Genomic DNA, 14,926 nt, shown 5'->3' with positions numbered 1-14,926 from the left:
GAAAATATTCAAAGGCATCAACTACCTGAGTCCACTGGACTTTATCGATACAGACTCACCGAGGTAACTCTGACTTGGAAAAATTTTCTCTGTTGTCCATAGTTCTTTTCCTTGTTCCAACTTGTGGATCATATCAGGCTTAGTCATGTGAAATCCTGATAATAAAAAATGAGACTTGGTCTAAGCTGTTGGGCTTCAAAACTATTGAAGGAAGAGAAAGATACAGCTTCAAGACGGCAGACAAGGTACACATTAACATCCTACCAAAGTTAATACCTTGCACTAGGCCAAGTGCGGACACAATCACGCTTTCTACTAACAGAAAGGGATTCATCACCTCTGATCTTTGAAATTCAAAGTTCCATATGTTTCAGAAATTCTTGAAAGGAGATGCATGACACTGAAAGATTCAAGGAATTTTCCTTACCTACAGAGATGAGGTGACAGTAGTTTTCCAACATGACATCCCTGTAGAGGGCCTTCTGAGCAGGATCCAGTTGCTGCCACTCCTCCTGGGTGAAGTCCACAGTCACATCCTTGAATGACACTGATCCCTGTAAGGGCATAGTCTAGTTCATCCTAACGTAATTGAAACTAGTGAGAACTAGACATTGGAGACCATGTTCAGTGGTCAAACTGGTTTTCTTACTTTGTGTTTTGTACTGTAGAAAATTCTCTCTGAAAATACATTCATCAGTATTTACTTATTCTCTCATAGTAAAAATACATGAGATCATACTCTTTGCCTTGAATGTGATTGGTTGCTTGGTGCACGAAAACAAATAAAACCCTGACCTTGCTCATAAGAAGTTACAGGCTAAAAGAAGGGCATATGTGTAAATACATACACTCAATAGATATTACAGATGCAATGACAGAAATATGTACAAGGGAACATACTACAAAGTAAAGAAAATTTCATTTTGTATTCTAAGACTTCATTGAGGACATAAAAATTCTGTACTCACAATGAATATTTTTTGCAGAACTACATGTCATTGGCTTTTAAGATTCATGGGGAGAGTAAAACCAGTCAGTAAATTCAGGAAATAGCAAAAGGTACAGTATGTTAGGAAAGAGTCTTTGAGCTTAAGAAGAAAAAGGTATATGGAGGTAGGCAGTAGGCATATTTATGTAATACTGGATTTTTTTTCTACAGAGCAATGGTCTTAAAAATGTACTGAGCACACTCCCAACATATTTGTATTTATTTATAAATCATCAGTTGGCATTAATAGCAATCCACATTGTTAACGATTACTGTTCTTGAATGTAAACTATTAGTATTTTCCTCCTTTTCAGTATACTGTCTTGTACATTCCATTGTAATGCATACCCCACTTTGGGTCTGCTGCTTTATGGAGTATAAAAAAACATGAAGAAATGTTAAGTCATCACATATGTTATGTGAAAAAATTTATACTTTAGAGGCAATACTCTTGAACACTAGAGAAGGCTTGAGGTGTGTTAGGTGGGAAAGACAATTAAGTAACCACTGTTAGAGATGTGTCCTAGATTAAAGTGGTATTAGTGGTCTGGACAGGAGACAATTGGTTGCTTCATGACGAGTTTCAACAGAACTGGTCATAAATTGGTTGTAGAGTGGAAAAAAGAGAGGCACAGCTCTTAGGTTATCTGCACAGCAAGTGGGTGGGTGCTGAGACTAGAAAATGGAAATGGGAAGCAGGAGAAAGAATAAGCTGGACCAAAGGAGGTAATGAGGTAAACCTTGGACATGTACTTGAAATGTCTATGGAACATACAGGTAGTGATAGCTGTTGGAGGTTGGATATATGGTTCTGATACTCTGGTTAGAGGTCTAGGGTGGAGAGAGGTATCTGAGAGTCACTAGAATCAGATCAGTATAACCTCTGGAGTGAATATGATTGTGCATACAGAAAAAGAGACAGAGAGGAGAAGAGAACCAATTACCAACTGGGGAAAACCCAGATTGGTATTTCAAAGATTGGTAGATGAAGAGGAATTTTCTGAAAGAAAGATATGGAAACAGGAGAAAGTATCACCTTTGATTCAAGAATAGAACATCTCAAGAGTGGATTAGCAAATGCATCTCCTTCTCTTGCACGCACATATAAAGATTAGAAGAAACTAAAAATATAAGAATAAATCTATAACAGCACTGAAACACTGTGGAAAGGTTTTCACTGGTGGGCCACAGTTTGTAGGAATTGCTGGCAGACATGGATAAAATAGAAAAATCAGAGAGCAATGTAAAATTTCAGTTTTCTGTACAAGATTGCAAGCAAATCTCTATCCTAAAAACCTCACAAAACAGGAAATCTAATCCAAAATAATAATGTGATCTATCAATTCTACCTCCCACTGTATTATTGCAAAACCTAGGTCAGTGGAGATGATCAAGGTTTTTGCATGTCTGCTCCCTGACTCCTCAGAAATTTAGATCTCAAATCAGTGTCTAGACAAGATAGATTCATTTAAGTAATATATTCCCATTTAAATGAAGATAATACATTTCTGTTCCAGCAGTACTTTTATGAGAGGACTAAGAAAGGAGATGATGAATGATACACCCAATCAATATGCAAACATTGGCTACAACTAGAAGGTGCATTTGGGGAAGACTTAAGTTTATCCGGTTGGAATGAGAGAAACTGGGAACAGGACTGCAACTAGGGTGAGGCAGGTAAGACACGTAGGGTACAAAAGTTAGAGCTGGACAGCCCTGAGGGTCCTTCTTAAATTTTGTACCTAGGCCACTTGCTTGCCCTACTGGAGACCAGTTTGATGGAAGCAAATCCCAATATCCAGAAAATTTAAGGATAGGGAAGCAAATGTTCATATAACGTAAAAACAAGTTACTTCAGAAAGAGAGGAAACATCATCTCACCTGAGGCATGGCTTTGATATTTGCAAGAGATGAAACTTCTCTTATGAGCTCTTCTTTTGGAAAAGGGAAGAGTCCTGAGAAGGCAGAGATGGGAAGATACAAGGAGCCATGTGAAACCATATTTGACTTAGATCACCCAGAATAACTCAGCTAAATCTACATCTATTTTCAGTTTCAGCACTTGCCCACTCTGTGTACCCGACACAAATCCAGGACAGAGATTAGTGGGGAAATGGACAAATCCTGTTGCCTTATCAATGCCAGAAGCCTAATCTTCTGGTGAGGTAGAATAGATTCTGGGGAATCTGTTGTAGCATGGAGAGAGGGAACATTGTGTGTTTCCCTCTGCAGCTCTACCTTCCATCTGCCATGGAACACAGATTTATCATATATTTCTAAATCGTTCTTCATGGATTTCCTACCAATTTACACTGTCTCCAGCAGTGCATGAGAATACCTCCCCACACCCTAATGAATGCAGTTGAAAATAACTTTAATCTCTGCCTACCAGATATATATATATATCTATATATATCTATATATATCTATATATATAGATATATATATTCTAATTTACACATTTCTTATTATGAGAATAAGTTTTTATTTCTTTTCTGTGATGACACCTTATAGTACGTCTGTTTTTCTCATAGGTGTTTATTTTCTAATTGGTTGACATTATCTTCTTTTTCAATTTAATAAATTAAACCTTTATCTATTTTAAGTTGAAAGTAATTTTTCTTAGCTGTTCATGTGACTATTAAAGTGTTTATGCCTTGTGAAGATTTTTTTCCCTGTATGTTTTATTGTTTAGCAATACTATGTTCTCAGTTGATGTGAAATGCCATCTCTATCATTATTACATATCCCTATATACTTGAGAATATTTGGACTTTCTATTTAATTTCTCTACTTCATCTTTTTATTGATTCACCTGTGCATACTACTAATTAGCATAGTTAATTATTGAAAATTAACCATTATTCATTATTAATTTATTAATAGTAATTTAAGTATTAACTACTGAGCAACTCTTTTTAGTAGTACAGGTATGGAAATAGAAAAGAAATTGATCTTTCCACACTGTAGGCTTTCAGGCAGAGAGAAGAATAGTTTGCTAAATGAAGTCTGAAGTATTGACTGCTACAGTGAATATTTTAAATAGCAAAATAATATTTTAATTACTAAAATGAGACTGGTCTTATGATTAAAAGTATACCTAATACTTTTATATCATGGAATGCCTGAAGAAGCTATTGACCCTGCCATAGATTTCATCCAGAAGCAGGAAAACTTACTTATATGTCAGTGTTGAAAGTGCTAGTTATGGGTAAAAACTGTTTTTTCCTGCATGCTACCCATGGAACACTAATCATTTTAACACATTGGTTTTAGTTCATATAATACTTCCCTGTAATGAACCTTACCATCTGGGAATTATGAAATCTTACCTCTTCCTTTCCAATACTCATACCTCTATTTTATTTGCTAAATTGCTACTGAGTTACAATTTTGCAGGCAGGCTTAATGACCACTATTCAGATAATCAAATCTTACGTACCTAACTAGTGGTCATACAGAGTCTCTCAATCACAAAACCATCACAAATAGTAACAGTAGGTTACAAACACATGAGAGTTACATTCGATCACTTACTTCAGAAAAGCACCGTCTCACAGCACCCCCATGTCATTCACAATCTCAGACAGCACATTACTAATTCCAGGCAAAGTCACAAAATCACATCACAAATCATTTCGCTTCTCCATAGTCACCTGGGGTCTCAAACACGACTCACATCTAATCCGAAGAGAGACATATGCAGAGGAGTCCCCACGCAACAACAAGACTCATCCAGCTTCACACACAGTCAGCCGCAACATCCCACAGAGCAGCACGCATCCAAAACGCAGCAAGTTGGACACAGGAGGCCGCTTCCATTTGGTACACACACACACACACACACACACACACACACACACACACACACACACACACACACACACACAGCATCCTCTGTGTGAGGCCCTGCTCCCTGCGATGGAGATTCCTCGGGGTCAAAACAGACAAGATCTCTCCTCGCAAAACTCGCTCCAGGTCACACTCGATTGTCACCTTCAGGGTCACGCCCACGGACCACGCCCGAGGCCCCGCTAGCACAGATCTGAGTGTCTGGTTACCACGGCCCGGTTCCGGTTCCCTCCTCATAATTACCAGGCCCAGTTTGGACTCCCAGTTTCCTCCCCAGACTGCCCACCAGGTCCCGCTTCCCTAGTCTGCCCTCCGGGACCGGAGCTCCCAATTCCCGCCTCCTCCTCAGAGGCCCTAGGACCTACCAACCTCACCCCCGCCAAGGCTCAGTCGTCTGCGCCTGCGCACTCCCGCGCGGGCTGGCGCTCCCAGGAGTCTGCGGGGCGGCGGGTTAGGAACCGCAAGGTCCCAGCAGCGGACGCTCGGGTGTGTTAGTGTCGGCGCCCGCGCTTTTCCGGGTTGGACTCCCGTTTCTCACAGGCCTTGGGGGGACTGATGAACTTCGGCCTCTGGTTCTTTTTCCGCTAGCCTTGTGGTCATCGTTTTCCGTGTGGTGAGTTGAGGTGACCCGGGTCTGGGTGAGGGAGGAGCTCACTGCAGGAGTCCCGGAGTTTCAGGCACGGATGCGGCAGGTGGAGAGAGGAGCCTCGAGCCTTTGTGAATTAGCTGCTGAGGAAGGTGATTGTGGGTGGGCATGTGTGATTGTGTGACTGCATCAGTGTAAGATACACACATATGAGTGTGTGTATCAGAAAGAGCGAGAGCGAGCAAGCGAGAGCGTGTGTGTGAGTATGGGGTCGGGGTGTGTGCGTGGTGGGGAGGCTCTGACTGGCCCAGATCAGCTTCCTAGGACTGAAAGGGGGCGGGGCCTCATTAATGACCGTGGTCAGCGGCGACTGTGAGGTGTTACACTGTGACCAAGTGATCCTGTGACAGCACTATTGTGACCGACTAGAGACAGATCAAAACTGGCCTAGTGTGACTTTTTTTTACTTTTAGGAGGGTGGTTTCATTTTTGCAGTTCTAGCATTGAGGAATCAGTGGACAAGATCCCTGTGTGACTCAGCCTGTGCCTGTCAAAGACTGCGAGCCCCTTGTTAACCACAGAGGTCCCCAGTTCTAAAGCATGGCCCCTGTTGCCTTCATCATTGCACCCTGTATCTATTGTCTAGCCTAGTGCTTAATACACAGGCATGCAGTACATTCAGTGTAACCTGTTTTGGAGCTAATTGTCAATTCCATGGTTTCTTGGAATTTGTTGCACTGGGCTTTCTTTCACTGCCTCTGTGTTTTCACCTGTTATAGCCACACTGCGCAGAAATGCTAGCTGCACAAAAATGGCTAGCACTCTAGGTCTCAAATATTCAAAGGGAAGTTGAATAGAGACCTAGAATGAAGGTTCCAACTAAAAAAATCAAAGCTCTGTGTTTATTACGGGGACTTTAGAGCTGGAATTGCCCTCAAGGCAGGGTCCTGGGAAGAGATGATATTAAGGCACCAAGAGTAGTAGTCCTTCCTCCAAAGATTCCTCTTGGAAGCTCTGTGGGGGCAAGCTGCATATTGCAGATCTACAGCATTTTCATAGCTTTGTTGACAGGAAACTGCTGTGAACACAGAAACAGATTCTGCTCCTAGGCTTCAGTCAACCTGACTTTTTTTTATGATACAGGGAAGGGTCAACAGTATTCCAGTCTTTCTCTTACTTCCATTGGGTATATTTAACATGGATGATGGAGGCTTGCTAGTGATGAAGAATGTGTTCTTATTTAGCCTGTCTTGGTATGAAAGGCCTAGTATGTCATGATCCCCTTTTCCTTCCAAGTTTTGCTGTATCCCAAAAGAAGGGCCGTGAAAGGAGAAAAGTGTTGCAGCTGCACATCTCAAAGCCAAGCTAGAGGTCATTTTTTTTTTAAACATCTTTATTGGAGTATAGTTGCTTTACAATGTTGTGTTAGTTTCTACTGTATAACAAAGTGAATCAGCTATACGTATACATATATCCCCATATCCCCTCCCTCTTCCATCTCCCTCCCACCCTCCCTATCCCACCCCTCTAGGTGGTCACAAAGCACAGAGCTGATCTCCCTGTGCTATGCAGCTGCTTCCCACTAGCTACCTATTTTATATTTCGTAGTGTATATATGTCAATGCTACTCTCTCACTTCGTCCCAGATTACCCTTCCCCCTCCCCATGTCCTCAAGTCCATTCTCTCTGTCTGCGTCTATTCCTGTCCTGCCCCTGGGTTCATCAGAACCTTTTGTTTTTTTTTTTTAAGATTTCATATATATGTGTTAGCACACGGTATTTGTTTTTCTCTTTCTGACTTACTTCACAATGTATGACAGACTCTAGGTCCATCTGCCTCACTACAAATAACTCAATTTTGTTTCTTTTTATGGCTGAGTAATATCCCATTGTATATATGTGCCACATCTTCTTTATCCATTCATCTATTGATGGACACTTAGGTTGCTTCCATGTCCTGGCTATTGTAAATAGAGCTGCAATGAACATTTCGGTACATGACTCTTTTTGAATTATGGTTTTCTCCGGGTATATGCCCAGTAGTGGGATTGCTGGGTCATATGGTAGTTCTATTTTTAGTTTTTTAAGGAACCTCCATACTGTTCTCCATAGTGGCTGTATCAATTTACATTCCCACCAACAGTGCAAGAGGGTTCCGCTTTCCTAGAAGTCATTTGAGGTTTTTGTTTCATGGAATGAATTTTTGTTTCTCAGGATATAGAATAACTTCATCTTAAATGCCCTGCCAAATAGTGACTAATCCATTTACCTGGCCAAGCCTTCTATTCCCAGTTAATGATAGTACCATGAGGATGGATCCCCTTCTTTCCCAGTTCCTTATCAAATGCCCTTCCTACAGTTAATTTTTGTATAACCACTTGGCAACACTTTCCCCTTGTGCTGTTTTTGTCTAAGCGGTCCCATGACACAGAAACAGTCCTCCTTTACATGGTGATTTGTTAATGCTTAGGTAGAATTACACATTAGATACTTTAGATTTTCTTCAAAGACATGAGTGGGAAAATGGCAAGGTAGGAGAAGGTTTGATTGATTTCAGAAACAGTCTTCAGTAAAAATGGTCTTCTGTTTTGGAGACCTTTAAGAATATTATTAGGGGTATGTACAGAGACATGTCTTTCAAGAAGGGCAGAAATTTTTCCCCAAGGAATTAGAAGATTTATGTGGTACCAACCAGTTATTGAATAAGATTTGGCAGTATCAGTTTTTTTCGAGTCACACAATTGTGTAGACTGAGTCAGCAATGTATAATGGTCTCTGAGTCTTGAGCAGAGGTCAGCAAACCATGACCCTGCAGGCCAAATCCAGCTTGTAGCCAATTTTTTTATGGCCTGTGAACTAAGACTGGTTTTAACATTTTTCTATAATTGACAACATATCAAAAGGAGAACAATATTTCATGACGTGAAAATTATATGAAATTCAAATTTCAGTGTTCATAAATAAAGTTTTGAATTTTGTCAAAAACTTCTATGGAAATTTGTTTTCTCTCTTGTTATATTAGCACCTGCATAATATCCTTGATTTTCTCTTTTGCCCACAAAGCCCAACATATTTACTATCTGGTCCTTTACAGAAAAATTAACTGACCCCTAATCTAGAGTATCTGGATTAAAATCTTGGACTTGTAAGTATTTGTGAATTTGGGCAATATATTCAGTGTCTTTCTGTTCCAGAGTTTATTGTTTGTAAAACACAAATAATAGTACCAATTTCAAAGAGTTTTTATGAGGATTAGGAGAGTTAATATTAACAGCACTAGGACAGTGGCTGGCAATAATAAGTGCTTAAATTAAAACGTGTTACGGGGGGACTTCCCTGGTGGCATAGTGGTTAAGAATCTGCCTGCCAGTGCAGGGGACATGGGTTCGAGCCCTGGTCTGGGAAGATCCCACATGCCACGGAGCAGCTAAGCCCGTGCGCCACAACTACTGAGCCTGCATTCTAGAGCCCGCAAGCCACAGCTACTGAAACCCGTGCACCTAGAGCCCGTGCTCCACAACAGGAGAAGCCACTGCAGTGAGAAGCCTGTGCACCGCAACGAAGAGTAGCCCCCGCTCGCCACAACTAGAGAAAAGCCCGTGCACAGCAACAAAGACCCAAGGCAGCCAAAAATAAAATAAATAAATACATAAATAAATTTATAGGAAAAAAAAAGAAAAAAAAAAACCTAAAAACCTGTTATTGGGACTTCCCTGGTGGTCGAGTGGTAAGACTCTGTGCTCCCAATGCAGTGGACCCAGGTTCAATCCCTGGTCGGGAAACTAGATCCTGCATGCCGCAACTAAAGAGTTCACATGCTGCAACTAAGAAGTCTGTGTGCTGCAACTAAGATCCCGCACAACCAAAATAAATAAATAAGTTAAAAATATTAAAATTAAAAAGAACCCTGTTGTTATTATGTGGATATCCTAAGTCATCCCACATTCATGAATGAGGAGCAATGAAAATATAAAGTTATTGTAATGGGCATTTTTAAGAAAACAAGCTATATGCTTAGATGGTCTATAACAGGTATCCTTCACCTTAAATGGTTTGCCCTGGAATGGTATACCAAATTATTGTATATTTATTTTATTAATGTATATTTTTCTTGGGGAAAAAGTCTATAATTTGGAGACTGTCAAAGGTGTACAGGAACCAAACAGGGTTTGAATCACTGACCTAGAACCAGTAATTTACACCTGGAAGTGAACTTTAAGAGGAGTTTGTCCCAAAATAATTTCCTGTATCATGTAAATATAAGGTTAATCATATTACATTCAAGTGATTAATATTATATAGATACAAAAAGAGATTCTAGTATGAAAAATACAAAGTGTAATGCTATGCAGTATTCATGTTTATGAACAAAATTACTCAAATTGCTAAATTATAAATCAGTTTAATTATTATAATGGCATTTCTTACCAATTTTTCAAGGATTGTATCCAATATGGTACATTAACTGGTCGTTCAGTAGAGAAAGGCAATGATAAAGCCACATTTATTAAGCCTCTACTATGAACCAAACATTGAAAGTGTCGCTTACCTGAATTGTGCACATTCACAGGTGAATCTTTTTTTTTTTTTTTTTTAGGACTGAAGATTTTTCTTTTAATTTTTATTTTATATTGGAGCATAGTTGATTAACAATGTTGTGTTAGTTTCAGGTGTACAGCAAAGTGATTCAGTTATACATATACATGTATCTATTCTTTTTCAAATTATTTTCCCATTTAGGTTATTACAGAATATTGAGCAGCATTCACAGGTGAATCTTAACATGGAAAGTGTCTCACTATGTTTATGAGATACAGTAAGAGAAGATACAAGACTTGGTAGGTTTATTTAGTCACACTGGTTTTAGTGCTTTTACCTGTCATTTTGCCAGTCTGTTTGCTCACAGTTTTCATAAGAAGTAGAAGATTGCCTTTTTAGAAAAATGCTTTATATGGAAATAGGTGTTAATTCCTGATGATCAAATGAATGCAGTCTTGTTGAAAAAAAATAGTAATCCAGATTGCACTTATAAAATCAAAAGTACTTATAATTTTAGCATCTAGAAATAATCACTATTAACATTTTGGTGTACATTCTAAATTTTTCCTTATGCTTATGTTTATATGATTTTGTCTTTTTCAGGAAAAAAAATCACGTGAATTAATCATTTAAATGAATAAAGACCTCTCTAGCTCTTAGTTTGAAAAAGGAATTCAACCCAATCAATGGTTTGTTGTACTTCCTTGTATGTAGTGTCAAATGACAAAACTAAAACAATTTAGTAACGAGTTTGATGTCTTTAATTCAAGGGAAACAGTCCATGGATTGGGGGAGTACAGTACCTCACAAGCAGAGCACTCTCCCAAGGGGTTTTGGGCAAGAGAGAATTTTATAGACTGTTAGAAGAGGCAACAGGGAAATGGCATAATTGGCTAGGAGGTCAGGGATTTTCTTATAAGGCTAGCTGGTCCAGTTTTCTAGGGTAAGGTAAGCTAGCCAAGCTGAGTTGGAAGATTGTGATTGGTGTAACGTTAGATTTCCTTAATAGGTGTTTCCTGTAAATGCAAGCTGACTTAAGTTTACATTTGTGACGTGGGCTGGACCACTGGGGTGGCCCCCATTTTGTGGATCCTGATACACAAATTAACTTTATCAGTAGGGATAAGGAAGTGATGATGACGTCCAACTGATTTGACAGACCTTTTGCAATTTTACAGATAACAATTTATGCATAATTCCAGGGGAACAAATTATCAAGTAAAGCTACTCAATTAAGTATTTAATATTTTTTTTTACGTAGTTAGAAAACTTTCAGAAAATAGCACTAATATCTCAAGACCAAATATCTTAGGAGACTCCATTATATAAATTATGCTGACAAGGATGAGTTTATAATTTCAGATAACAGAATTAGATGTTAGTAGTTATAAATATGCATAGTTACAAATAACCCAGCATAAAAGTCTGGGTTAGACAGCGAACAAGATTGATTTTTTGTTAATATTTTCAATTTGTTACTTAAGCCGGTCAGATTCTCTTAGCTAGCTTTATGAGGCAGAATGGTGTCTATCTGTAGCTGCTGTCCTCTTCTTTCTCCCATTCTTTGTGGGTTATGTTGCTGGTGAAAACAAATTACATTTGTAAGCTGTGCTCTGTAATATATTAGCATTATAAGGAAGAGCAGGCCTAAGAAGCTCGAATTTCACTTTCATAAAAAATGGTAAGCAAAGAGAATTTCCTTTAATGGTAATGGATTACAGGATATGAAATAGTCTCTTCATCATCAATAAAAAATAGATAATATTTTGTTGGGTTTTTTTTTTTTTCCACTTAATCCTGACAACTCTTTGAGGTACTAGGTACTATTGTTTTTCTCACTTTATTGATAAGGAAATCTAGGCAGTACAGATAAGATACTTACGAACACACACAATAACTTTTAGAGCTAAGATTGACATTCTGAAAGTTTAACCACAGAGCTTGTTCTTATTTACAACTGCACATAATCTCTCGATAAGTTTTTAACCTGCCTGTCTTACTTATTAATTCATTACAAATGTCTTTCCTCAATATTTACTATGAATTAGGGTAATCACCTTTAAAATCTAACGTACATATTAATAGTAGCTACCAATAATGTTTTTTTTTTTGGCTGCCCCATGTGGCTTGTGGGATCTCAGTTCCCTGACCAGGGATTGAACCCAGGCCCCAGCAGTGAAAGTGCCAAATCCTAACCACTAGACCACCAGGGAACTCCCATCAATAATTTATTTAACCTCTTTTCTACCCTGAGATTTTTATGGTTATCAAAACTACTCTATGATGAATATCCTTAAGATATATCTTCATCTACTTTTATATGTTTCCTGCTCACAATATGCCAGAACTTATTCTAGTACTTGAGGGGACACCAGCACTAAAAAGAGGTAAGTTGTTCATTATTAAGCAAAGATCAAATATATGTGGGAATAAATGTAAGGTAGACTGTGATAAAGGCTCTTAAGTCAGATGAAACATATTGGGAATGCATATGGAAGAGACATTCTGATGACAGCATTCTTAGGTTATGACCAGATTATATTGGAAGACATAAAAGCTCTGGGGAGGTAAATAGGTTTTATTCAAGAAAATTTTTGTGAGATTAGATGTAAAAATGAGACTAAGAGAACAAGATTAAACAGGTGTTTGGTGGTCATCAGGGCTAAAAGGAATGAATTAGAAGTGAATTAAACCCATACATCAGGAAGACATGAAGGCAGCATTTAGAACATCATCAAAACTTATGAGACTTCTCTCAGGGACCTTTAACCGTTCTTTTCTAGGCAAAACTCCAACTTCCTTTGCCATATGTAAAAATCAAAGTGTTAAATTAGGTGTTGGGAGCAGAAAGAAACAAAAGCCATTCAGAGTTGGCATCTATTTATCCTAAGCATTTTCTCAAAGTTCACGGAAGACTGTTTAAGACTACTTCTTAATTTAAGAGTGGCCATGTATTAATATAAATATGCACTTTAAAAGTCTTTAAAAAGAAAGCTATTCTTCAAAAATATATTAATATTAATACATGGCCACTCTTAAATTAAGAAGTAGTTTTAAATAAAAAAAATCACAGACAGCACAGAGAAGCAATGCTAACATAAGGTTTCATAACTTTCCAGATACTTTTCTTTCTCTGTTTATATATATACATTTTACAAGCAAAATGACATATTTATGTATTTATTTTTAAAAAAACAATTGAATATGTTTTGAATATTTTCATACTTTTTCCAAGTTTTATTGAGATATAATTGAACATATTCTTAACTACAAATTTTTTTTATAACCATGCATTTAATGACTACCTTAGTAGTCATGAATGGATGTTCTATAATTTATTTTAAACCAATCAGTTATTGCTAAAGCTGAATCTTACCTGCGCATTTCCTTCTACTTGCTCTGCAGCTCCCATGTCTTGGCCAACTTTACCTCCCCATCTAGGACCCTCTGGGAACATCTGTGTCATTTCAAGTGTAGACATGTTCTGCAGTGTCACATTGGCTCCTGCTGGGTGGAATGCAGATGACAGTAACTTGCTCAGATGTATTTATTCAGGGGAATAATATAGGAACTGAATAGTTTACCCTTTTATCTGGGTCTCACTGAATACAAATATCTATGTACCTCCCCATTCAAAATCTACTTGTTTTGAACTTCACATAATGATAGATCTTTTTAAAAAATAATTAATTAATTAATTTATATTTTTGGCTGAGTTGGGTCTTCGTTGCTGCACACGGGCTTTCTCTAGTTGCGGTGAACGGGGGCTACTCTTCGTTGGAATGCGCGGGCTTCTCATTGCAGTGGCTTCTCTTGTTGCAGAGCACGGGCTCTAGGCACACGGGATTCAGCAGTTGCAGCACGCAGGCTCAGTAGCTGTGGCTCGTGGGCTCTAGAGTGCAGGCTCAGTAATTGTGGTGCACAGGCTTAGCTGCTCCATGGCATGTGCGATCTTCCCGGGCCAGGGCTCGAACCTGTGTCCCCTGCATTGGCAGGCGGATTCTTAACCACTGCACCAGGGAAGCCCAAAGATAGATCTTTTTTTTTTTCAACATCTTTGTGAGATTCATCCATGTTGCTGCATGTAGCAGGCACCTTTTCTTTTGCTATATATTCCATTATAGGATGTTGCACAGATTATTTTTCTGTTATTCTGTTGTTGGAAATTTGAGTTGTTTCTAATTTTTCTTGAAGAGATACTACTGCTATGAACATTATTGTACATGTGTTTTGTGGACTTAAGCATTCTATTTTGCTGTGGAGATATATGCACAGGGAAAGGATTGCTGGGTTATGTAATACATCTATGTTTAGTTTTGTAGACACCAATGTACATATATCCAGTGTGTTATGCTCTAACAGCCACTGCATGAGAGTTCTAGTTGTAATAAGTTAAGCATAATACTGCAGTCTTTATGATAACCACTAAGAATAATGTATGACAGTATAAATTAATGGGGAAAACTAGAATAATAAAAGTATTTGACTAATACAACAGAAGGTAAGAATGGTGGAATAGAAAAACAAAGAAACAGATGGGACACATAAAAGCAAATGTTGGTGTACCCAACATTATTAGTAATTAAATTTAATGAAAATGGATTAAACACTCCAATAAAAAGAAAATTGTTGAAAAGAACAAAATCAACCATATGCTTTTAGCAGCTGACACATATTAAGTATAATGGCACAGAATATGAAATATGAAAGAGGTATAATGCAAATACTAAAGGAAAGTTGGTGTCTCTCTATTAAGATCAGAAAAAAAAAAGGACTTAACGAGAGATAACAGGGACGTTTCATAATGATAAAAGTTTAAACCCAAAAAGAAGATATAGTGATCATGAATTTGAATATACCTACTAACAGCTTCAGGATATACAAATCAAAGATTAACAAAAGTAAAAGGATGAATCAACAAATCCAGTCATTGTTGAAGATTTCAGCATACTGTTAGAACA

At 38.2% G+C, this 14,926-nt stretch overlaps 1 protein-coding gene and 1 long non-coding RNA gene across 2 annotated transcripts in view; one reads left to right on the top strand and one right to left on the bottom strand.

The window, feature by feature from the left end:
• Positions 1-14,926, bottom strand: part of ZNF382 (zinc finger protein 382) — a 54,700-nt gene that overhangs the window by 23,610 nt on the left and 16,164 nt on the right. Inside the window, exons 2-4 of the mRNA XM_082439462.1 lie at positions 2,870-2,943; positions 428-554; positions 60-155 (exon numbers count right to left, since the gene is read on the bottom strand). Coding sequence (XP_082295588.1) covers positions 60-155; positions 428-554; positions 2,870-2,878 — 232 coding nt within the window. The 5' untranslated portion in view covers positions 2,879-2,943. The remainder of the gene's footprint in view (positions 1-59; positions 156-427; positions 555-2,869; positions 2,944-14,926) is intronic.
• On the top strand, positions 5,223-10,265 carry LOC309649440. Its single transcript, XR_014257115.1, has 2 exons — positions 5,223-5,453; positions 8,802-10,265. It is a non-coding gene; the product is annotated as an uncharacterized lncRNA (long non-coding RNA).

This window comes from Balaenoptera physalus (genome assembly GCF_965194825.1).
Source record: "Balaenoptera physalus genome assembly, chromosome: 19".
Lineage (NCBI taxonomy): Eukaryota > Metazoa > Chordata > Mammalia > Artiodactyla > Balaenopteridae > Balaenoptera > Balaenoptera physalus.
This window is presented reverse-complemented; position numbering and strand designations above follow the sequence as displayed.